A 25335-nucleotide genomic window follows, 5' to 3' on the forward strand; every position below is an offset into this window, starting at 1 on the left:
GTCAGCCTGGCCCCCTCAGCGACAACTCGGTCGGCCGCCGCCATCTTGAGAGCTTGTTGTACTGTTGGTGCGGGGAAGGCGCTTTGACGCCGCACCGCTCACCTACACCGAGGCGGACTGGCAGCCCTGAGCGTCGCAGTCATGCCGGCCGGACCCGTGCAGGCGGTGCCCCCGCCGCCGCCCGCGGCCACCGAGCCCAAACAGGTACGGCGAGGTCTGCACCTCCACCGGCCGCTCGAGCAGGCCTGGGCCCTCCCCTCCGACGCGGGCGCTCCTGACTCGTGCAGGAAGGAGCTGCCGGTTAGGAGGACTTGGGGGCACTCCAAGTCCCAGGAGGCAGCGCGCTTCCCGCCTGCCTTCGGGTAGCGGATGAAGCCTTATTACAACCGTGGTTCTCAAACTGAGGTCCGCGGACCAGCGGCACCTGGGAGTTGATTAGAAATGCTGATTTCCCACCCCAGATCTTCTAAAATCAGAATCTGCGTTTTTAATAAGACCCCACGGTGATTTATTAACGTTTGAGAAGCGCTGTGCTAGCTCATTCTCTGGTCTTGTGTGGTTAATTGGGCCCACCGGCCCCAAGCCTTTGCCCCGGAGTCCCTAATTACCCAGCCTGCACGGTCCATCTTTGAGTGTTAACTCTCAGCATTTGTTCTGTGCTTACTCTAAGCCCGACCCCGTGCCAGGCTCCGGTGTTAGCCAAATAAGTGAAGTACAGTTCGTGCCTTATTTAGGGAGCTCACGGACTAGTGGGGAGACAGATATGAGAGAATACGTAGTAAATATATTTACCGTCTCAGTCACCATAAAAGATACAGTTTCAGACAGCCCTTAAAAAGATTTCAGTCAGCTGAGGAGGAAAGACGGGCGTCAGTAATTGACGAGTGATAAACTATGGGTATTAGGAATGAGGCAGGAATTTTTTTTTTTTTAACTTGAAACTTTTTATTTTGTATCGGAGTATAGCTGATTATCAGTGTTGTGGTAATTTCAGGTGAAAAGCAAAGGACTCAGCCATGCATATACACGTATCTGTTCTCCCTCAAACCCCACTCCCATTCAGGCTACCGCATAACTTTGAGTAGAGTTCCTTGTGATATACAATAAATCCTTATTGGTTATCCATTTGGAATATAGCAGTGTACATATGACCTTCCCAAACTCCCTAACTGTTTCTCCCCCCGGCAACCATAAATTTGTTTTCGAAGTCTGTTAGTCTCTTTTTGTTTTGTAAGTTCATTTGTATCATTTCATTTTAGATTCCACACATAAGGGATGCCAGCGGTATTTCTCCTTGTCTGACTTATTTCACTCAGTATGACTCTCTGAGTCCATGCATGTTGCTGTAAATGGCATCATTTCATTCTTTTTAGTGGCTGAGTACTATCCCATCATGTTTACATACCACATCTTCATCCGTTTGTCTGTCGCTGGATGTTTAGCTTGCTTCCATGTCTGGTGCTGTGCTTAGTTGGTCTGACTCTTTGCAACCCCATGCACTGTGGTCTGCCAGGCTTCTTTGTCCTTGGGGATTCTCCAGGCAGTACTGAAGTGGGTTGCCATGCCCTCCTCCAGGGGTCTTCCCAACCAATGGACCGAACACAGGTCTTTTGCATCGCAGGTGGATTCTTTACTGTCTGAGCCGCCAGGGAAGCCCAGGAATACTGGAGTGGGCAGCCTATCCCTTCTCCAGGGGATCTTTCCAACCCAGGAATCAAACTGGGGTCTCCTGCATTGCAGGCAGATTCCTTACCAGCGGAGCTCCCAGGGAAGCCCTTCCACATCTTGGCTATTTTAAACAGTGGAGGCAGCAATTCTAATCAACATTGTTTTGTTGGGCTAGAGGAGAGGTTAAGGTAGGCAAAGCCCATGGGAGTTTAAGCTAAGTTGTGTTTAGAAGGATGAATCAGTAGTTCACCAGGTAGGTGATGCAGCGGGCAAATACCATTCTTTATTCATTCAGCAAATTTATTGAGCACATCCTGTCTGTTAACCACTACAAGTACCTCTGTATCTCTGGCATTTTCCCAGTATTTGGGGAAAAATAAGCCAGGTAAAGCCACCTAAGTGCAGAGATACCAAGGTCGGATTCAGACGGTGCCTCTGGTCAAGGGTAAAGAAGGTTAAAGCATGGAGTTGGGAAAGTGGTACTTAAGCGCTGTATTGCTGGGGGTTTGAAATTTTCCTAGCAGTCTTTTGGGAGAAGAAGAACGGATGTAAGCTGGAGGCTGACGTGTTTGTGTTTCAGAAATGGAGGTAGACAGTGATGTGGAGAATTGCTTGGAGGAAAGATTGGTCGTGTTATTTAAAAGACGTTGAGGACCTGGCCTACACTGGCTGGGGCATGGGACAGAGGGGACCGGTAAGCTAACATCACGAAAGGGCTGATGTGTACAGGCTCTGCCTCTAAACTGATGTGTTGGAATCGGTTCTGCCACGTGGGCCTCCTCACGGAGAGGTCTCCATTTCTCAGTTCGTTATTTGTAGAACGACAGTAGTAAGGATACCTGACGTCACAGGGCTCTGTAAGGTTTATAGATGTAATATGCTTAAAGTGCTCAGAGAAGTATGTGGAACCTACTCTGTGCTTGAGAAATGTTCCTTATCACTGAATGTGGAGGTTGTGGAAAGGAGAAGAGACCCACGTTTCTGCCCTGGATGACTGGAGGCACGGTTGGCCGTCCACCAGGAATATGGTTAGAGACGAAAGTGCCCGGGATCGTAGGTTCTCACAGCTCTGTGCCTTGTGAGAGTGACAGGGGGCATTGGTGTGGGCAGGACGGTGCGGCCTAGAGGTGCTGGGAAAGTGGAGGACGTGCTGTCAGTGCCTGCTGAGGACAGTGTGAGGGGGGACACCTCACGTTATAGGGCAGGGGGTGAAACGGGAGCCCAGAGGGAGACTTGGGTGGAACGGTGGGCAGGAGAGACAGGGCTCAGGAGGTGAGGATCTTGTGACGGAGTGGTCACTGGTCACACGGCCAGATAACCACAGTAACTGGCTGTAGGCTGTCTTTCTTTGGCAAGAGCCCTTGACGTGAATGACGATCAGATGGGAGGTGAGGAAGTGGAGACGACAAGACTGGGGGAACACGGGCTGTTGAGTTACCAGAGGAAGGCGGGGAGAAGATGGTAGCAGTTAGGAACGTGAGGAAGGCGGAGGAACTTTTTCTAAAATGAGAGGCTTGACCCTTTGTTAGAGGAAGAAGCTGGTGAGCAGAGTATTGGAACTTATAGGGCAGTTAATGCTGAGTATTCCAATGGTTTCACAAACCTCTTGAACATTGAATGGTGGTTTAGATCGTGGGACTGATGTAGAGGGAAAGGGCATTCGAGGCAGGAGTGGCCAGCAAGGAGTTTCCCATTTCTTTATTCAGCAGACAGTGGTGAAATATCCTGTATTAGGCACATCCAAGGGTGTGCCTTCTGGATTCTGAATCATGGTTTTTCAGAATGTGGGCAGATCCATGTCCCATTGTTCCCCCTGCCTACGTATCTCAATCACCTGGATGCTTGGTGAAAATGCAGATTCCCAGTGTCACAGAGTTGTTCCAGCTGGGGGGAGCCAGAGAGACTGCTCTTTTCATTGGTTCCTGGGAGAGTCCCGCACAAGCCCAGAGCAGTTGAGAGAAATGGTTCTTCTGGAGCAGAGGTTCCTAACTCCAGGAAGTTGTGATGGATTGAATGGGAGAGAGTCTGTGTTCTCAGTAATATCCCAGAGGAGTTTAATGGTGGGCATCCGACACCAAGCCTGAAACTTCAAGGCCTTCTTTTTCCTGTTTTCACAGCCCACAGAAGAAGAAGCATCTTCAAAGGAGGATTCTACCCCTTCCAAGCCAGTGGTGGGTATTATTTACCCTCCTCCGGAGGTCAGAAACATCGTTGACAAGACTGCCAGCTTCGTGGCCAGGTAACGTAGCTGCTCATGCTCATGTTGGTCGCAGGTGGGTTTTGGCACAAGAACTGGGTTCTCACGAGGGTAACACCTGGGTCTTTAGAGTGGCATTGTCGGCTTGGGCCTGTCAGCTCATCAGAGACCACAGTGTGGTGTGAGGTCGGCTGTGGGCAGGACTGGCATCTCTCACACAGTCTGGCGGTAGCAGAGGACAGGCCCACCCAGCTCTAGCGTTCACCGAGAACCTCTGCTTCCTAACCACGCCTGAGGAAATGCCTGGAGGCTGTTTTGTCAGAGATGTGTGTCTGTGTCTGAGCTGCTGGCCTGAGGAAGACAGAACAGGGAGTGGATCAATGTCATGAAGCAAGGACTGCGTTCCCGACCCAACTGCAGAATGGAATAACGTGCCCCCCGCAGAGTTACTATGAGGCCAGAGGGAGGGGACTGGGTGCAATTCAGGTGCATCGTGTAGCTGTCGGCCCAGATGGCATGGAAGTCAGCTGGATTTCCTCTTGTCCCTACCCATTATACTTGAGCACACCCACGCTTCCTCAGATGGAGTCTCCTTGATGGCCACTTGACTCCAAAGGTCAACCATCCCTGGTTTAGGGCATTTCGAGTATCCCTTTGGCAGCCAGCAGGCCACATTCAGCTTTCAGATCTTTTGTTTGTTATCAACAATTTCCCTAACTTTTGAATTGGTTGTCACTGTTTAGAAATGAGATTGCACCGTAAGTCTGGATTTTTGGCTTCTCTTGATGAGTTGGACAGTTCCTTGCATGGAAACGGTAGCTGGCCTCGAGCAGACAGCTGCCCTCAGTCAGGGCCGGCGCTCTCCAGCGAGCCACACCTTGACCCCAAGACAGCGTCCCCACCTAGGAGTGGGCTAGCTTTGGTTCAAGGCAGAAGCATCATTGAGTAGATGGGTTCTTCCTTTCTCAGTCTCCTTATGAAATGAAACATAGAAAGAGGTTCCTCTGCTTGATGTCTTTCACTGTGTCAGGCTCCATGTAGATTAACTGTCCACGTTTCCAAGGCTTTGATGAACCTGGGTACTGGGTTAAAACAGCTCTGTGCCTGATTAAACATTAGCGGGCCATGTCTGATTGAGGGCAGCAGGTATTGCGTTCATAACTGTAATATCTCATAGCAACACTCATTCTTCCCCTTTTCCCCAGATATTCTGAAGACAATAAACAGGAAAAAGGTGTTAGAGGACGAATCACCAGTCTCACAACCAGAATAGTTTCTACCAGCTGTTTTCACTTTTTTCCTGTTTCCTCCTGGGCCTTGGCTTTCTTTTTTAGATTCTTGTAGTACTAGCAGAGATACTTTCACATCCTGCTTTTTCCCATTTGCCCTGTGCTGTGAACTTTTTCCTGGGTTGCCCCCTGGTCTCCTGATGCTGCACGGTCCTCTCTGGAGAAGACGCACCGTGTTGAGGCGTTGCGCCTTCCTTGACCTGGCCAACTCCTCTGTGTCTTCCTTGGAGGTTGTTCCAGCATTTCAGTTTGGCACATAAAGCTGGAAGGAAGTCTCTGAGCATTTTCTTTCCCTTTTTCAATGTTTTCCTAGAAGAAAACTCTGTGTGGCACATTGCTGGCCGAAAGAGCATTTTTAAAGATTTCTTAAACATTTTGCCAAACAGCTTTCCAATAATTTTGTGCCAGCCACAGAAATAAGAATTCTTTCCAAGTTCCCTTAATAATAAATCTGTACGCCCGCATCTCTAGATCTTGACTTTGACTGTGATGCTTGCCCTGTGAGTGCTCAGTTGCTTAGTCATGTCTGACTCTTTGCGACCCCCTGGGCTGTAGCCCACCAGGCTGCTCTGTCCATGGGATGCTCCAGGCAAGACTACTGGAGCAGGTTGCCATGCCCTACCCCAGGGGACTTTCCCGAACCAGAGATTGAACCCATGGCTCCTGCCGGGTCACCTACGTTGCAGGTGGATTCTTTACTACCGTGCCACGTGGGAAGCCCCGACGCCTTGTAGGCATTTCTGAAATCTGTGGACTTGGCTTTTGTTAGTGTTGCAATGAAAGCACAGATCAGCTTCTCAGGCTGGGTTACAGCAAACATGCAGGGCCCTCTGCGTTACTTGTGTGGAGTTCACATGTATTGAGTGAGTAAAATTCACCAGCCGTGTGGTTTTTCAAAAGGAGTTTTTTCTCTCTAGGTTTGGTCTTCCCTTCCCTGCATTTTCCTTTCAAGAAACTGAAGTGGAAATTACCCTTAAAAAGTCCCACCAGCTAGGTTGAGTCAGACTCATGTTTTTTTTCCTGCTGAAATCTATTCCTTGTGTTAGAGAATATAATTCTAAACTTAACATTAAGCCAATTTAAAGCAACAGAGTCGCTTGGAATAAGCATGCCTGCCTTCTCATCATTTTATATTTTCATTGTTACCAGATGTGAGGTTGTGGCTTAGGAGGTGGTGGTAGAGGGGCAACCAGAGCCCCTTCTTTAGCGGCCCTTTGAGTGGTGGCCTGGTTTAGCCGTGTTTAAGTGGACGTTTGACCTCATGTGGTTCACATTGTTTTAAGGTGGGGGGGACCCTTCGCCCTCGAGCGTGGGTTTCGGCTGGACTAACACACTTGTCACACCCAGACCTCACGGTGTTAGTCACACCGCTGAGTGTGACCAGAACTTGCGGAGGAGCTAGCTGGGGTGCTGATGACCTCGGCCACCGAGGTGGCTAAAGTGGGGCACAGCGTCACCTGCACCCTGCCTCCTCTTCAGCTGACTGGGCCAGGCGTGGAAGTCTGAAGATGGGGTGGCCTGGCTGCCCCCAGCCTCTGGAGCCGTCCCTTGGTGTGTCTGGGGCACTTCTGAGAGCAGGGCTCTGGCCGCAGGAGTGAGGGAGGCCCCGCAGACGTCTCCTGGCTCCCAAATCACCTCTCCTGTTTATAGGGCAGCCTCTTCCAACCTTCAGAGCAGTAACAGCCCCTGGCGTGTTCAGGCCTGTGTGGTTCAATAGACTTTGGCTTCTCATTCACTAATTTAGTTTTCTCAATACTTCAGAGGAGAGATGGAAGGTGGTATTTAGCCATATTGTACACATGGGAAATTTGAGTCAGAGACGTTCAGTAACTTGGTAAGTCAGTAGTGAACCCAGGACTTGAACATGTCCATATCTTGTGTCTTTAAGGTGAGTGCACTTTCTGACTGATACAGGTATTGTGAATGTGTGATACTTTGAAATATTACTGTTGGGACTCTTTATTAAAAAATCAGGGTTCCCTATACATCATGAGAGGGACGTTTTTCATTCTGAGGGTTTAAAGGCATACACACTGGGGACACAGGGTGTGTGTGGGGGAAACTCCTCCAGATACAGAGAGACAGGGGCCTCTCTGACGTCACTGCTCCCTGTCACGTGAGCGTGCTTTATGCAGCTGCTCGGACCCCGGGCCTTGGAGAGCAGTGTTTCCTGTATGAGTCTCACCCAGTAGTAAAGGAGCCGATTATAGCCAGTACTTGGACAAGGTGTTAAATCCTGTTTACATTTTCTTTTTTTCCCTATCCTTGCTAGCTAGAGGACAGCATCTCAGTTCAGTGTTAACATATCCTTGTACCTCCCAAGCAGTCAGTCGTCATGCTTTTCAACTAAGAGAACTGGTGTCAGTCTCAGCAGACTTTGAACTGAACTTGAACCATGCTGCTTTGATTGACTCCTATTGACTTGTATGACTGCCTTTTGTTAGCAAAGCCATATGACTTTTATTTGAAGTAGTAACATATGCCTTCCTCCCCCTGATGCCCCCTTCCCCCCGCAGCACCCTGGCTGCCCCCCGTCCCTGGCCCCGCCTGGAGCCCTCTGCAGTGCAGTGAGGACATGTGGAGTCCTAACTCCTAGACGCCAGGGGATTCCAATGCCTTCCTTTTAAAGTACCTTTTCTTTGAAGTGAATACATTTTATTAAAAGAGCAGTAGTGAGATGGTTTTGGAGATGATGAGACTGGTGGAGGTGCTGCAGGAATGATGGAGGTCTGAGGCCCTGGGATCGCTGAGGCCTGTGCAGGCAGCAGGAGCCGGGGGCGCCGGCAGCTGATGCCAGGAGTCTTGGGGAGGTGCTCTGCTGTGCCAAGGGAGGGGCCCGTTTGAGTGGGGTGGTGGCAAGAATGGGACTTGAGTGAGCCGTATTCTGGTCTAAGCACTTGAAAGGGCTGCAGTACCGATGCTTCTCTTTTTTCCCTTTTTCTAGAAATGGACCTGAATTTGAAGCGAGGATACGACAGAACGAGATCAACAACCCCAAGTTCAACTTCCTGAACCCCAACGACCCTTATCATGCCTACTACCGCCACAAGGTCAGCGAGTTCAAGGAGGGCAAGGCCCAGGAGCCCTCGGCCGCCATCCCCAAGGTCATGCAGCAGCAGCAGCAGGCCGCCCAGCAGCAGCTGCCCCAGAAGGTGGGCTCCAGCCCCGCGCCTCGCTGCCCCGGGGCTGAGGGAGGGAGACGATGAACTGCTGTCCACACTTCACAGCCACTGGTGCCTCACAGGGGCTGCGTGAGGAGGCCAGTAAAATGACCCTTTTTCAGATGAGGACTCTGAGGCTTAGGGAAGCACAGTTCGCCCAGGGCCACAGAGTCAGGACCCTGAAGTCCAGGCTCCCAGTCCCTGCTCCTTGTCTTGACTGTGGTGTCAGGACAGTGCCACAGCGTGGCTTGTGGACCCCTTCTGGTGTGTCCCCCTCTCCTGTCTTGCCTTCCCAGCACCCCTCTGTGTGGCCTGCCCTCACCCCCATAGCACTGGGAACGACGCGGGCTGTCCGTGAGGACACATTTTGCCTCTTGTGTAAACCTGGACTGGTCCTTTCTCCTTGCTCCCTTCTGAGCCTTGGTGGCAAAGGCTGCCTCTTGTGTTACGGTGGGAAGTAAAGGTTGGAGAAGGTTCTGAGGCCTTGCAGTGCAATTGACTACTCCCGGTGCCTCACGCAACCTAGTTTCCTCATCTGTAGAAAAAATTCACAGTACTTGTGTCCACCTCATGATTCGTGTGGAGGTCAGATGACGGGTCCTCTGCATACATGTAGGGCTTCCTACATCCTCTGTCCCCCTTGGGTGGGATTTAATAAACTATCTCTGTTGGATCTTCTGCCACCCAGTTTTGGTCCTCAGTTTCAGGGCAGCAGTGGAGATGCAGAGAGAGACAGTTCTCACTCAGAAAGCCATTCAGAGAGTTGAGGCCACACTGGGCCGAGACATTGATGCTGTTTGAGTTAGGCTTCTCTCCCACCGTGTGCTGGGGCATGCGTGTGATTAACAGAGGAGTAGAGAGCCGTGCCATCCTCTGGTGGTGTGTTCCTGCCCCGTTTCTGGAGCCAGTCTGCCCCTTGCCTCTCGCCTCACATTCCCTTTGCATCTTAGGTTCAAGCCCAGGTGATACAAGAGACCATTGTGCCCAAAGAGCCCCCTCCCGAGTTTGAGTTCATCGCAGACCCCCCTTCCATCTCAGCCTTCGACCTGGACGTGGTGAAGCTGACGGCTCAGTTTGTGGCCAGGAATGGGCGCCAGTTTCTGACCCAGCTGATGCAGAAAGAGCAGCGCAACTACCAGTTTGACTTCCTCCGCCCGCAGCACAGCCTCTTCAACTACTTCACAAAGCTGGTGGAGCAGTACACCAAGGTGCCTGGACGGGGCCCCGGGGCGGAGAGCGCGCTCCCACCAGTGCTCGATCCACTCTGCACGGAGCCCACTCCCGTGTGGGGTCTTGAACAGTCATTCAAGTCACCAGACCCAAGGCTTACTATAGTTAACAGTGTCAGTTTTAAGTGAGCCCTCGGTTAATTTCCCCTAGTGGGCTGCTGCCAGGGCTAACTGCTTCCTGTTCCTTCTCCCTCCGAACGTGGGTATGGACGTCTAGCACTCTAACCTGAGGGCGCTGGTGTGTCTCTGGACCTGGAAACTCCAGGAACAGATGTGTTCCTGGGGAAGGGGGACAGGGAGGGTGGAAAGGGGCTGAGCTGCTCTGCCAGCGAGGGGGATATGGTTGGGCCAGTTGGAAAGAGTGGCTCTTTTACACAAAGCTACCATTTGTTCTCTCAGCAAATAAGCTTTGAGTATCAGGCGCTACGTCAAGCTCTGGATATGTAGTAGTGAACTGAAGACAAAAATCTCTTGTCTTTATGGAGACTGGTCTAGCAAGGGGGCAACAAGCAAGTGCACCGTTAGTGTGTGTCAGATGGTGATAAACACCGTGGATTAAATGCAGAGAAAGCAGGGCATGGGAGGCCAGGGAGGGGGAACCTGTGGGCTGCAGTCTTCAGCCTGCAGGGACCCTGGGGGGGCGTGTGCAGAAGCCTAAAGGCAGATCCGCCCAGGGGCAGTCACTGCATGCTGATGGTGTGCATGCTGGTCTGATGGTGCTTTTGCTTACTTCCTGCTAATCCTCGCAGCCTTTTAAGCTGACAGTGCCACCTTTAAGTGGCGGTGTTGTTTTGTAGAAGCAAACCAAGTTACAGAGATTAAGTAACTTGCCCAGCGTTGCCCAGTCAAGTGAAGCTGAAGCTGGTCCCGTAATCCCGTGCTCTCCTCTCTCCTCCACAGGCCACACTGTCCCCTGTTGTGCTGCACTGACAGTTGCCTTAACTCTTCTGTGTTTCAGATCTTGATTCCACCCAAAGGTTTATTTACCAAGCTTAAGAAAGAGGCAGAGAACCCCCGGGAAGTGTTGGACCAGGTAAACGGGATTTCTTCTTTCTGTCTTTCTGATAGTCTTGTTTATTTGTGGCTGTGCTTTGTGCAGGCTTCCTCTGGTTGTGGCGAGTCGGGGCTGCTCTTCAGTGCGGTGCATGGGCTTCTCATGTCGCGGAGCACAGACTGGACATGTGGGCTTCAGTGGGCACAGCACGTGGGCCCTCGAGCGCTTGGGCTTAGCTGCTCCGAGGCATGTGGAATCTTCCCAGATCAGGGTTCCAACCTGTGTCCCCTGCATTGGCAGGCGTGCCACCAGGGAAGTCCAAAACTGAATTTCTTAGAACCGGTTTCTGACAGCACAAGTTACAGTGTGTGGATTCTGTTGTGTGTTTGGAAATGGTCTCTGAATCGGCACCTTGTTATGCTCCAGGCACAGTCGTGGTGGGAAGAAGGGCCTTGAGGCTGCAAAGACCAAAGAAACCTGGGTTCTCTGGTCCCCACCCTGCCGCTTTTCTCTCCACGTCTCTCGGTCTCCAGTTTTCTTCTCTTGCTAGAAGCCAGCTTTTGAATGGGTTCTTGGGTGACAACTGCCTTTTGAAGTCCGGCTTTCAGAGTCAGGAGACCAGGCATGTTGATGTTGGCGGTTCTGGGAGGCTGCTTGAAGCCTTCTGTTTTGCAGGCTGTCAGGCTGCCGCAGCTCTTGTGAGCACATGGTTATCACATGGACTTCCTGGGAGGGAGGAGTTTGCTCACCACCTGCCAACTCAAGCAAAAAACTTTGAGGTTCTAACAGAGAGCTAGCTGCCCTTGGGGCCCAGACGGAGGTCTTTGGCATTCACATTTTCAATTCTGTCCAGACTCTGGGCCTGGCTGAAACCAGATGCAGATTCCGTAGTCTGCTCCAGGAAGTCCCCCTGGTGGGCAGAGTAGCCTCCTGTTCTGAAGGAGACACTGGCTCTGGTGAAGGCCCTGGAGGTGACAGCCTCCTCGAGAGCCGACCCTGATTCAGCTCGGCACTGCGCTGTTCCCCTCCCTTCAGGTGTGTTACCGCGTAGAATGGGCCAAGTTCCAGGAGCGTGAGAGGAAGAAGGAAGAGGAGGAGAAGGAGAAGGAGCGGGTCGCCTACGCTCAGATCGACTGGCATGACTTCGTGGTGGTGGAAACAGTGGACTTCCAACCCAACGAGCAAGGTCGGTCTGTGACTCCTGTTAGCAGAGCCAGGAGCTTGGCGCCATCATCCTGGGGGAGTGTGCCAAGTTGTCCCCGGGTAGCGGGAGGATCCTGTGGAGGCTTCTGTCTCCTCCCTGTTTCCAGAAGACTTCGGTTCTCCCGCTGCCCCAGTTACACCCAGTTCAACAGATACCATTGTGCCCGGCCCTGGGTGGGCCTCTGGAGGTGGGAGAGAGACCAGGCGGCCCCAGCCCTGAGAGCTGACGGTGTGGGGAGGGCTGCTCGACCGGCCTCTGACAGGAGTGTCTGCGGAGCCCTCCCATGACTCCTGCTCGCCCTCTGCCAGGGAACTTCCCCCCACCTACCACCCCGGAGGAGCTGGGGGCCCGGATCCTCATTCAGGAGCGCTACGAGAAGTTTGGGGAGAGCGAGGAGGTCGAGATGGAGGTTGAGTCCGATGAGGAGGATGAGAAACAGGAGAAGGCAGAGGAGCCTCCGTCCCAGCTGGACCAGGACACCCAAGTGCAAGACATGGACGAGGTGCGCTCCTGGGGGGCCTGGGCTGGCTCTTCCCTGGAGCCAAGGGCAAGGGGGTGCACTCCTCCATCAGAGTGAGTGCTCCAGCCCCCTCGTGAGCCCTGGGAGGAGGCCTGGGTCCTGAATAAGGCATCCCTCTTTCCAGCTCGGGCAACAAAGATTCCTTCATAGGCAAGGCTCCGCGAGCTGCGCCGGCCTGTTCGGTGACCTTCCTCTGCCCAGAGGCTCTGCTCGCTACCGCCCCCAGGCTGGCTCTCCTTAGGGAACCCTCTCTGCCGCATACTTGGATGTTGTTGAGCCTAGGCCCGCGCGATCAGCAGTTTCCAGAGCTTTTCTGAGCGTAGCTTGTGCTTTCTCTGGGCGCCTCTGCCCCTTCGAGCCAGGCCTCCCCACAGGCTTAGAGTCTCCAGAGCCAAGCCGCTTTCCTCCCCTCGGAAAGAATTTGTGTGCAGCCTGAGAAGAAAGGCCCACGTGTCTGTGGGAATTGACTTTTTCTCTCCCTCCCAGCATTGCTCCTTGCGCGGCTCCCATTGAGTGCTGACTCGCCCCCCGCGGCCCTCCCCAGCACGTTAAGTGCCCTTGGCCTCCTGGGACTGCCTGGTGCCAGTTGCTGGAAATGCCTGGGCAGAGTGTCAGCACCACGGCCCCCAGCGCTCCCATTCATGCTGTGAGGAAGCTGCTTGGCCTGCTGCCGGCTGGCCCTGGCTGCCCGGGGAGCTCAGCGCAGGGATGCTGGCCGGCAGGGGCCTCGGCTGCTTGCCACCCTGCAAGCTGCCGGGCTCAGCTGCAGGAAGGTGGCTTCTCACTCCTGCTCTGAGTCACACCACTGCCTTGCTTTTCAGGGTTCGGATGATGAAGAAGAAGGGCAGAAAGTGCCCCCACCTCCGGAGACACCCATGCCACCTCCTCTGCCCCCAACTCCAGACCAGGTCATTGTCCGGAAGGACTATGACCCAAAGGGTGGGTTCTGTTTTCCCGCCTCATGCTTCTCAGACCTGTTTGTTTCCAGGATGGCTGGAGGGGGCTTGTCATGAGGCATTGATAGCCCCTGTGTCGTGGGCCTCTCGACAGGGCATGGGGCTTAGTCGTCCCTGGTGCCCTGGCACAGTGCACAGGGCCTGGGACAGCACGGCAGTGAGGGGACGGTGCAGGAATGAAGCAGCACCCTCTTAACCCAGGCTGCCACCCAGGGTTCTCACTCGGCCATCTCTGTTGCCTTTCAGCTTCCAAGCCCCTGCCTCCAGCCCCCGCTCCTGATGAGTATCTTGTGTCCCCCATCACTGGGGAGAAGATCCCTGCCAGCAAGATGCAGGAGCACATGCGCATTGGGCTTCTCGACCCCCGTTGGCTGGAGCAGCGGGATCGCTCCATCCGTGAGAAGCAGAGCGATGACGAGGTGTACGCGCCAGGTGAGGTGGGGTGTTCCCCACTGTGACCACGCCCCTTCTTTGACCCAGCCCTAACTTACTTCAGCCCATTGGAGTCTCTAAATTAATAGTCAACTTTAATCAAATGTAGAAAGCTTTGAGGTCAGCAGGAGCTTTTGAGGATAGGTGCGGGCTAGGAAGCTACAAAAGAACCCCTCATTTTCTAGAAGCTTCTGCAGAGGATTCCTGCAAAGGCGGGCCCGAGATGGGTGGCGAGTGCCTGTCGGTATCCTGGAGCAGGATCTGACTGCAGCCGGGAGGGGTACTCACTCCCAGGCCGTCTTAGAGTAGAGGCTGTGGTGGCTGGAGGGCGCTGTGCATCTTGAACTGAGACATGTTGGTCCCTTGACTGTGAGAAGCAGCCCTTTAGGGAAGGAAGAGACTGTTCTGGAGGATGGAGACCCCACTTTTGGAGTCTGGGCTCTTCTCCTTGCCATGCTGCTCATGTGGCCCTGTCCTCTCAGATGCCTTTCGTTAAGTCAGTGTTTGACACGCCTCGGTTTCCAAGCCTAGTGCTCATCAGGCGGTCTTCCCCAGGCTGAGAGGGCCGGTGCAAGGTTCTGGGACCCACAGATAGCTGTGTCCTGTAAGAACAGCCTCTGCCTGCATCAGTAGAGCCACCGCCTTGTCAGAAGGGCAGTGGGTTTAGTTTCCCTCTCTGTCGCCCACTTCTGTTCTCTGACTGTCCAGGTCTGGATATCGAGAGCAGCTTGAAGCAGCTGGCTGAGCGGCGTACTGACATCTTTGGTGTGGAGGAAACGGCCATCGGTAAGAAGATTGGCGAGGAGGAGATCCAGAAACCGGAAGAGAAGGTGCAGCTGTGACTCTGAGTGCCTTTCCTGCTGTTGGCTCCCCACTTCGGGCTCAGTTCCGGCAGCCCTGACCGGCTCTGGCTTCGCTTCCCACGCAGGTGACCTGGGACGGCCACTCTGGCAGCATGGCCCGGACCCAGCAGGCCGCCCAGGCCAACATCACCCTCCAGGAGCAGATTGAGGCCATCCACAAGGCGAAGGGCCTGGTGCCGGAGGATGACACCAAAGAGAAGATCGGCCCGAGCAAGCCCAACGAGATCCCCCAGCAGCCGCCGCCACCGTCCTCAGCCACCAACATCCCCAGCTCGGCCCCGCCCATTACATCCGTGCCCCGGCCGCCCGCGGTTAGCCCGCAGCCACCCCGGACGGGTCCCTCGGAGCTGGGTTCCCTGGGTTGGACAGTGCTGGCTCAGGGCAGCAGTCTCACAGGAGCCTGAGGGCAGAACGAGTCAAGTCAAGAGAAAGGAACCCTTTAGTTAGAAGTGGGAACCTCCAGCCTGACCTTCCATTTGTGTGGGAGGGCTGGACACGGGAGGGAGGCGGGTGGCAAATGTGAGAAGCGGGCTTGGATCAGGGAGGCCTGGAGGACTTAAGGGGCCTTGAAGGACTGCTGGCCTGACTCCAGGGGACTGAGTCAAGGGCAGTGTCTTCAGTTGCTCTCACTTGGGTGGAGTCCCAAGTGGCAAGAGTGTCGCCCTGGGGGTCTCAGTGTAGTTCCTGTCAGAGCCTGTGTGAGGCTGCGCTCTGAGCCCCAGGGCGCTGAGTCGAAGCTATCCAGCGCCGTCCCCAGCGACTGCCGGCGGGTGTGCCTTAGGGTGCAGCTGTGGATTCCTGTGACCCGTGGGTCCCTTCCACCCACAGATGCCGCCTCCCGTCCGTACCACGGTCGTGTCCGCAGTACCCGTCATGCCCCGGCCCCCAATGGCGTCCGTGGTCCGGCTGCCCCCAGGCTCGGTGATTGCCCCTATGCCGCCAATCATCCACGCGCCCAGGATCAACGTGGTCCCCATGCCTCCCTCAGCCCCTCCCATCATGGCGCCTCGCCCACCACCCATGATTGTGCCGACAGGTCAGTGTCTCGTGTCGCTTTCCAGGCCACTGGGTCGGTCCTAACAGGCCAAGCCCTGAGCAGAGCAGTGGCTGAGGGGAGGGCCTTGACTTTGCTCTGTGAGAGATCCCTGAGCTGGAGGGGGTTAGGCTCCTGGCTCCTGGGGGAGACAGGCTGACAAGGCAGTGCTGGGCTATGTGCACCCAGTGGGGTCAGGCCTGGATGGGCACTGATCCTGTTGGCTGCCCCTGCTCCATCCATTGGTCCTGCCCCTCCTCCAGTTTCCTGCTACCCAGCCTGGGAAGGCTCCCAGGTCCCCTGCCAGGGAGCTTACTGGCTGCCAGACTCAGCCAGGAGAGGTCTTTCACACCTCTGACTGGGAGAAGTGGGAAACCTGTGCAGTCTCCCCTCACTGTCGCCAGCCGGGGTCCTGGGCTCCTTCCTCCCTCTCATGTGGCTGCTCGCTCCTGTCCTGCAGCTTTTGTGCCCGCCCCACCCGTGGCACCCGTCCCCGCTCCAGCCCCCATGCCGCCTGTCCACCCCCCGCCTCCCATGGAAGACGAGCCTACCTCTAAGAAACTGAAGACCGAGGACAGCCTCATGCCCGAGGAGGAGTTTCTGCGCAGAAATAAGGCACGTGACCCCAGAGTGCTGCCCACACATGCAGTGTCTAGACTAGTAGGGGGACCAGTCCCGCCCCCATTACACTCCTTGACCCACCTATGCTGCTCCCATGGTTTTGGCTTCTGGGACCTAGGTCAGCTGCTGGAGGCCCGTGAGGCTTCTGAGCACATGCTCGATGTGGGGTCAGCTGTTAGCGGTCCCCCTGGTGTGAATGGTCATAGAGGCCAGCAGGGAGACCCAGCTGCACAGGCAGCAGGACTCCGGTATGAAAGGGCCTCTGGACACAGGAGGAAATCCTGGAGGCAGTTCTTCATTTCTTTGTGACCTTTGTCTCCAGTTGCAACCTTCAAGAGTCTTGTATCGTAGGGATCCTGTTGGGGTACTGGGAACAAAGACTGGGAACCTCGGCACTTCCGGGGCCTGGGGAAGCTGGCAGGCTCCAGTGAGGAGGCAGAAACAGTCCCAGCCCCACTGCCCCAGGGCATTTGAGCAGATCTTTTTTTTTTCCATTCTGACAGTAGTTTCCATTTCTTGAGTACCTACTCAAGTGCTGGGAGAGAGCCACGCCTTTTACGGAAGGCTCACAGCGTCACCATCCAGCAGTTGTGATCAGCTGCTTCCCTGAGTTGGGAACCCAGGTCTTCTGACCTCACAGTTCATGGTCTTTCCCTTGTGGTGCTTCTTGAGGCTTGCAGAGCACTTTGACGTCCCTTCTCAGCTCCAGCCTCACCAGTAGGCAGGGTAGGGATCATTCTAAAGAAGAGAGATCAATTCTTGAAAAGCGGAGTGATGTGTTCCACACCACAGGTGGTGTCAGTAGTGAATCAGGCCAGAGTCCAGGAGTCCCGATGGACAGGTGACATTGTCTTGGTGACATTGTCTTGAGGGCCCGCAACTAGGAAAGCATAGATCTGGTTGACCCAGGACTTCCCGGGCATAACTGCCATTCCTGATTTGCAGGGTCCAGTGTCCATCAAAGTCCAGGTGCCCAACATGCAGGATAAGACGGAATGGAAACTGAATGGCCAGGTGCTGGTCTTCACCCTCCCCCTCACAGACCAGGTAAGAGTTGCTGCCCCCAACTGGCCTCAGGCACAGGGGCACCAAGGCATCAGGGGGACGCTTCCTCCAACTGACCTTAGCGAGGGGTGACTGACCGTTCCTTCGTTCCACAGGTCTCTGTCATCAAGGTGAAGATTCACGAAGCCACAGGCATGCCAGCAGGGAAACAGAAGTTGCAGTACGAGGTGAGTTGGGTGTCAGCTGTCCTCATCCTGTCTGTTGTCCCAGAAGCTAAGCCATTTGTGGGATCAGGAGTGGGGAGACTCCTGGTTGTGGCCATGTGAGTCCATCCTAGAAGCCATGATGCTGGCGGGGAGTGCTGCGGCAGGTTAGTTTGACAGGGTGAGTGAGGCTCTGGGAAGGTCACAGCAGTCTTATGCGGGGTCTGGATGTCTCAGTGACATTTGGGGACAAGACTTGGGGGTGCTTTGGTAGGTTTCTGTCCGGGGGGTGGAGCCAGTCTGGTGAGTGTGGTCTCAGGTAGCCTGGGTTTGTGCTTGGACACAGGTGATGGTCCAGCACACCCTGGTGCCTGCCAGATCATGGGGGACTGCTGTGTTCGCCCTCTTTGGACTTGGATCCCTACTCCAGGCCTGTTTCCTCATCTGTAAAATGAGGCTTTTGGACTAGTTGACCTCTAAAGATCTTATGATTTGAGAGTTAAAATTCCATAGGTTGATCAGGGCCAGATTCTTGGGAGTGTTTCACTCCCGCCCTGCGCCACTCCTGTTCCTGCCCCCGCTGCCTTCAAGCCCTGGTGTTTGCTGAGAGTGTTGGGAGCTGTGAAGCAGCCACACTGCCTGAGGCACTGGGCTGAGGCACTCCTTCTATTTTCTAGGGCATTTTCATCAAGGATTCCAACTCGCTGGCTTACTACAACATGGCCAATGGTGCCGTCATCCACCTGGCACTCAAGGAGAGAGGCGGAAGGAAGAAGTAGAAGAGAAAAGCCTGCTGTCAGGTTCTGGCCACTGCCATTTTGCCTCTCCTGCCCCCACTCCCTGTCCCTGAGCCAGGAGACCCTGACTTGCACAATTGTGTCCCTCTTACTAAGTGTAGAAATTCAGACTGGCCTGCAGAGTTCCCCACCCCCACCCAAAACGGTGACGCAGAGGGCTTTCTCAGGCTCTCTTCTCCCCAGGTCCCTGGAATCCCTTTGTGTTCGGGTCTTGGTTTGAGGGCATTCATTTGTTCAGGCAGCCTGTTAGGAAACGTGAAACCAGGGATGTCCTGTAGGATGTTACCATAGTGCCAAGTGGCTCATAGAGTATGGTTGTCATCATCGTTAATCATTTTGTATTTTGCCATGGGCTAATAAACCTCTTCAACCCTTCTTGTGAAATCACTGTCATGAGACTTGTCTCCTGGCCACCCGTGCCCTGTCTGGACCTAGGAGTATGGCACAGTGCCTGTGGCTCCTCTTCTGCCCTGAGGAATGCTGGGCTTCTCACTGAATTCTTGATTGCATCGTCTTCTATGGCTCTTTCTTACATATGTTTTTATTGCCCTTTTGAAACACATGGATCTTCAAAAAGCATAGCCCTGTACGTTTAACAAACTAACACGGAACACCTTCAACATGCCAGCACCGCAGAAGAACACAGACTGCTGGGCTGCAGTTCTGCGGTCAGTGGGCAGCACGCAGATGAGACCAGAGGCTGGCGGTTTCCCACAGGCCAGGGGTCACTCATCACCTGATAAGTGATCTTGAGCAGGTGGCTTATGCAGAGTGAGCACAAATATATGATGAGGTTGTTTTTCCCAAAACTGTATTTATTTTAAAAATACTTCATTGTTCCAAGGCCGTGAACTGTTTTTGTTAAACTTTATAGAATTATCCAACTACTCCTTACTGTTTCAAGCACTTGGTCAATTTTAATCAGGTGAGTGCTGTGTGGCTTGCAGGACCCTGGCTCCTGGACAGGGATTGGACCAGGGCCAAGGCCGTGAGAGCCCAGAACCCTAACCACTAGGCCAGCAGGGAACTCCCCGAGTCATGTGATTCTGGTGTGGGTGTTCTTTTTCACACGTGAGTGAACTGGGCACAGAGGCTGAATCACATGCCCACAGTCACACAGTAAGAAGATAAAAAGAGAATGTGTGCAAAACACTTGTCGCAGTCCTCGCCCGCTCGCGGGGCCAGGCTCACGGTTATTCTCGGAGTCGTGCTGTTACAGGGAGGAGGGTGCTGCTGTGTGTGGGTGTTCACAGGGAGGAAGGTGAGAGCCTGTTGATAACCATTTCCTGGTTTTAAACCTAATGTCGATTTCATTCTGAAGATATCGGGTGTTTGTCCCCTGAGAGTCCCCCAGTGCCTTTTCCTTGCAGTCCTTCCTTTTCATCCTGAGAAGTCATTTCCCAGGTCCAGAGGGGGAGGCCATCCCCGAAGTCACAGTCTTCTAGTCACCATTCCTTCTACCGCCTCGCCAAGCTCAGTTTCCAACTCTAGACCTTGGGCTCAGGTGGCCCTTCGACAGTGCCAGTTATGTGGCTCCATTACAAACTGCTCACATTTGTAACTTGGTCAGTGGGATGTTACTCCTCACTCTGACATTTGCTTCCCGCCTGGTAGCTAGAAATTTCCCCCGGGGGCCAGGACTGAAATTTGGCTTCCAGAAGCTTCAAGGTTTGGGTGCCAGAAGTGAGCCAGCTGCTTCTCCATGACCAGCACCAGAAATCCCCCTGGACAGCCCCTCGGTCTTGTTCCAGGAGGGAAGGGGGTTAGTAGAACTGGGGGAGTCCCACACTCTAAGCCCTCCTCTCTTCCTGGTATGGCTCTGGGACCAGCCTCTCCTTCACAGATGGGCAGATCTCACAGGACTTCCATGACTGAGGCTGCGCCTGGATGTTGGGAATGCTGCTGGCGGAATGTCAGTGAATGGGTCCTTTGAGCCGCCCTCCAGGGCCCAACTCAGCTTCCCGGAGCTCCTGAATGAACATCTGTTCTGGCTCGCTCAGTCGCAGAAGGCCCATTGACCAGGCGGCCCTGTGGTCGCCAGTGGCCGCAGGCCCGGCGTGCAGCCCAGCTCTCTGCACTTCTTGTTTAGAGCCTGCAGCATGTAGGCTGCCCCTTGCTTGCACAGCTTTTCTGACCTCAGTTGCATTCCTCCGGGGATTATCTGGCCCATTTTCTAGATAAGATGGATATCCCGAGGCCAGCAAGGGCTCTGGAAGGCTAAAGCTGCTCTTGTATTCCTGGTGACCACAGGATCCTCACACCCGGCCAGACTGTGAAATGGGGAGAAATGCGCCTGTTGTGAGATTTCTGGGAAAACGGCCTGGCTCGGTGCTTGCACGAAGAGGGTTCTGTGAGTAGTAGACACTGAGGAATTTCAGTTCCACCAGCTGCTTGAAATGAAAACCATGTGGCCCATTGGAGGCCACTAATGATTAAACCCATTTCACATTCTACAATTATGCATTAAAAGAATGTGTACAAAAATTATATTAGAATACTTGAAATATGCGATACACTGTAATTACAGCCATCCTTATAGGTATTATTTCATTTATTCCTATAATGCAGAAATCAAAAAGGCAAAAAAATACAATATAGCTTTCTTTTTTTTTTTTTCCCTTTTTTCTCGGGCCCGCCGCCCGCTCGTGTGCACGGTGCGTGTGTCTGGGTGGCCGTCCGCGGGTGAGTGTAATATAGCTTATTTAAAAGTCCACGAATTAGTATGTAAGATTTTAGAAGTTTGCTTCTTTAAAAGTGAAATGTAAGTTCTTAAGATTATTAACTTGTCTGATTTGGGGATTTGATCTTAACTGTGTATGTTGCTTTATTTTTAAAATACATGTAAGTGAACAATTCTGGTACCCGAGTCATACAATCCATGATGCAGGACAGGATACACTCTTATTCCTTATCATAGTACAGAGAAGGTACTCAGTTCAGTTCAGTTCAGTCACTCAGTTGTGTCTGACTCTGCAACCCCATGGACTGCAGCATTGGAAAAGAGAAGGTACTACTGTTGTCTTAAGCTGGAGTCAACTAAACAAGTTGGTGTTCCCTACCTCTGAGCTGTGGTGATGATTAAATCAGATATAGACCTGTGTCCTAGTACAGAGTGAAGGAATACAGCCTTCTCAACACTGAGCAGTCAGTTCAGTTGCTCAGTTGTGTCCGACTCTGCAACCCCCTGGACTGCAGTATGCCAGGCTTCCCTATCCATCACCAGCTCCTGGAGCTTGCTCAAACTCATCCACTGAGTCGGTGATGCCATCCAACCATCTCATCCTCTGTCGTCCCCTTCTCCTGCCTTCAATCTTTCCCAGCATCAGGGTCTTTTCTAAGGAGTCAGTTCCTTCACATCAGGTGGCCAAGGGCTTCTGCTTCAGCATCAGTCCTTCCAATGAATATTCAGGACTGATTTCCTTTAGGGTTGACTGGTTTGATCTTGCAGTCCAAGGGACTCAAGAGTCTTCTCCAACACCACAGCGCAAAAGCATCAGTTCTTCATTGCTCAGCCTTCTTTATGGTCCAACCCTCACATCCATACATGACTACTGGAAAAACCATGTCTTTGACTAGACGGACCTTTATTGGCAAAATAATATATCTGCTTTTTAATATGCTGTCTGGGTTGGTCACAGTTTTTCTTCCAGGGAACAAGGGTCTTAATTTCATGGCTGCAGTCACCATCTACAGTGATTTTGGAGTCCAAGAAAATAAAGTCTCACTATTTCCATTGTTTCCCCATCTATTTGCCCTGAAGTGTTGGGACCGGATGCCATGATCTTAGTTTTTTGAATGTTGAGTTTTAAGCTAGCTTTTTCATTCTCCTCTTTCACTTTCATTAAGAGGCTCTTTAGTTCCTCTTTGCTTTCTGCCATAAGGGTGGTGTCATCTGTATATCTGAGGTTATTGATATTTCTCCCGGCAACCTTGATTCCAGCTTGTGCTTCATCCAACCTGGCATTTCTCATGATGTTCTCTGCATATAAGTTAAATAAGCAGAGTGACAATATATAGCCTTGTCGTACTCCTTTCCCACCATTGAACAGAAGCTACCAGAAGAGTCATCCACTGGATGGATGGATGGAGGAAGCATGTGAGCCTGGAGCTGCTACCATGAGGAGTTCTAGCTTGAGGATGAAGTGACCACAGGAAGGAGGACAAAGAGAAAAGGGGGCAACAAGGCTGTCATTCTTGGTGACAACCTCTGTATCAAACTGCTCCTGCAGCTTACATACAAAAAAGTGAATGTTTTTAAGCTGTGGGACCTACTAACTGCAGTTTTGGGCTAACCCCATTTGTGTTGTCTGCCAAAACAGTCTTAACTATTATCCTCAGTGTAGGGATAAAGAGCCTCTTGATGAAAGTGAAAGAGGAGAGTGAAAAAGTTGGCTTAAAACTCAACATTCAGAAAACTAAGACCATGGCATCCAGTCCCATCACTTCATGGCAAATAGATGAGGAAACAATGGAAATGGTGAGAGACTTTATTAACTAAAAAGCTATGGTTTTTCCAGTAGTCATGTATGGATGTGAAAGTTGGACTATAAAGAAAGCTGAGTGCTGAAGAATTGATGTTTTGAACTGTGGTGTTGGAGAAGACTCTTGAGAGTCCCTTGGACAGCAAGGAGATCCAACCAGTCCATACAACCAGGAAATCAGTCCTGAATATTCATTGGAAGGACTGATGCTGAAGCTGAAACTCCCAATAGTTTGACCACCTGATGCAAAGAACTGACTCATTGGAAAAGACCCTGATGCTGGGAAAGATCAAAGGCAGGAGGAGAAGGGGACAACAGAGGATGAAATCATTGGATGGCATCACCAACTCTATGGACGTGAGTTTGAGTAAGCTCCCAGAGTTAGTGATGGACAGAGAAACCTGGTGTGCTGCAGTCCATGGGTTGCAAAGAGTCGGCACGACTGAGCAACTGAACTGAACCGAAGGGATAAAGAAGCTTTATAGTTTGTTTACTCTTCACAGGCTCCTGGGCACCAGCTATCTACTTTATGAACGTCAGCTCTGCTCTCATAAAGACTATGATATCTGGACATCTGTTTGCTCCTGGCGAACACTGACATTTCCTGAGCATTTTCCAGGATCCAGGATGGTGCTGACCAGAGGCCTGTGTCAGGGCCTCATACACTCCTACTTATGATGCCAGGAAGATGAGACACACAGGTTTTCAACACATTCCTGTAGGTCTGGCCATGCATCTCTCATCCTTTAAAGAATACAGCAGCTGGTCTACCAGGGTGTTTCACAGTGTTGCCAAAGGCCTCTTATTTTGTGCTCCAGTGAACCACGTGATTGTGCAGGGCATTCCTTTGGACCATCCATTCATTCATTTCTGCTTTCTTACTCCACTCAACTACACCATCTTCTGAACCTGCTTCCTCTTCAGGGCCTTTGTGCTTGCTGCCCTGCTTGCTGTATACTGTTCTCCCAGAGCACTGCAGAGAGCCTTCCTCATTTCCTTCCGCCTCCACTTCTGTCCACCCCTCCCCCAGAGTTACTAGAGTAACATGAGATAAGTTAAAGAGCTCTGGAGCCGGAAGTGAAGAACTGTAACATTTATTTAGTACCTACTGTATGCTGAAGGCTTCGGAGATAGTCCACCAACTCTTCACCAAGTAATTACTGACATTCCTATTTTTTAGAAGAGGAAACAGGATCTGAGAAGCTAAGCAATTTTTTTTTTTTAATTCTGGCCACAACACAGGGCATGTGGGATCTTAGTTCCCTGAACAGGGATCGAACCCACCCACCCCCTGCAGTGGAATTTCAGTCTTAGCCATTGGACCACCAGCCAAGTCCCAAGCTAAGCAATTTTGCAAGAGAATATCCAGTTACTGAGGGGCACAGCCATGAAGTGAAGTCTCCCAAGCCAAAAATTAGGAAAACTCCCCTGCTACAGCCACAGACTATGGTGGGAGACACTCAAGACAATAATGAATTTGCAAGTGTTTGGCAAACTACAGATGCCGCCACTCCTGGCTCCCATTGACTGGGTATTTCCATGTGCCAGATGCTTACCACATACTATCATACTAAAAATCTCAAGGCAACAACTCCAAGGAGACATTTTTTCATTTATTTACATTTTACAGGTAAGGACATGGGCTCAGAGAGAAGTGATTTGCTCAATGTCACACAGTGACAGCAGAGATTCAAACCAAGGGTTGTCTTTTTTTTTTTTCCATCCCATGTGGCTTGTGGGATCCCAGTTCCCTGTGCCCTCGGCAATGAAAGTGCCATCATAACCACTGGGACACCAGGGAACTCCCCCTGGATGGTCTTATGTAAGAAAATTAGAAGCTGGAGCCTCAAGGCCTTAACTCAAGATAAACATCTATCCAGTCTCCTAAGGAGGGACACTGGATGCTTCTAACCTGCCCACCCCCACCCCCACCCCAAAAACCCCTGGAGTGAACATCACTGTACAGGTGCCTCATAGAGGTGAACGTGTTTGGGATATGTGTGTTGAACCAGAATTGCAGTCAAAGGGCTGTGGATACTTTGCCAGACCTGGGCTTCACATCTGATCCAGGCATGTGACTCTCTCTTCCTTCCTTGGGATAGGCCCTCATCCTCTGGCCAGGTGTACTCTGCCCTTCCTGGGAGCTGGGACTAAGAGCCCACCACTCTGGATCTGCTAGAGAGGTGGAACACATCCTCCCAGACTGAGAATTTAAGACCAAATAGCACATGCTCACCCCTGTGTCTGTTATTGCCCTGTTTATGGAAAATCAGAAGCCTATGGAATGTCAAGACTGCACAGTGAAGTCTTCAAGAGTGTCTGAGCCACATGGCATTAAGGAAACGGCTGGTGAAGTCACTCACGGCTTAAGACCGCCCTTCTTGGGGCTGCTTTGGGCCCCTTAGCAGCCTGTCCCAGGCTCTGCAGCTCAGGCTTGGGTCTTCTGGTCTCTTCTCCTCTCTAAGCCTGTCTCCCAATAGGTCTGCAGGGGAGTGTCAAATGACAATATGGTTGTGACTTATGAGCCATGAAGTACTGGACTGAGGTGAGGAGTTACCATTACAATTCTACGAGTTGATAATCCCTGGGTCAGAAGTTGGCTGCCAGGAGCTAAGTCTATATAAATACTATTAGCCTGTGCTTCCTAATAGAAGCTGTTGGTAAGTAGTAGTGCTAGTAGTG

At 52.4% G+C, this 25335-nt stretch overlaps 1 protein-coding gene across 1 annotated transcript; it reads left to right on the forward strand.

The window, feature by feature from the left end:
- Window positions 1–65: 65 nt before the first annotated feature.
- On the forward strand, window positions 66–18556 carry SF3A1 (splicing factor 3a subunit 1). The gene is made up of 16 exons (XM_043436671.1): window positions 66–204; window positions 3786–3907; window positions 8099–8306; window positions 9266–9523; window positions 10503–10577; window positions 11574–11724; window positions 12051–12244; window positions 13084–13201; window positions 13465–13650; window positions 14359–14480; window positions 14579–14824; window positions 15342–15549; window positions 16007–16161; window positions 17113–17214; window positions 17328–17399; window positions 18053–18556. The coding sequence occupies exons 1-16, from the start codon at window positions 142–144 to the stop codon at window positions 18152–18154; spliced, it is 2382 nt and encodes a 793-aa protein (XP_043292606.1). The 5' UTR covers window positions 66–141; the 3' UTR covers window positions 18155–18556.
- The last annotated feature ends 6779 nt before the right edge of the window (window positions 18557–25335 follow it).

Source organism: Cervus canadensis, chromosome 1 (genome assembly GCF_019320065.1).
Source record: "Cervus canadensis isolate Bull #8, Minnesota chromosome 1, ASM1932006v1, whole genome shotgun sequence".
In the NCBI taxonomy this organism is placed as follows: Eukaryota; Metazoa; Chordata; class Mammalia; order Artiodactyla; family Cervidae; genus Cervus; species Cervus canadensis.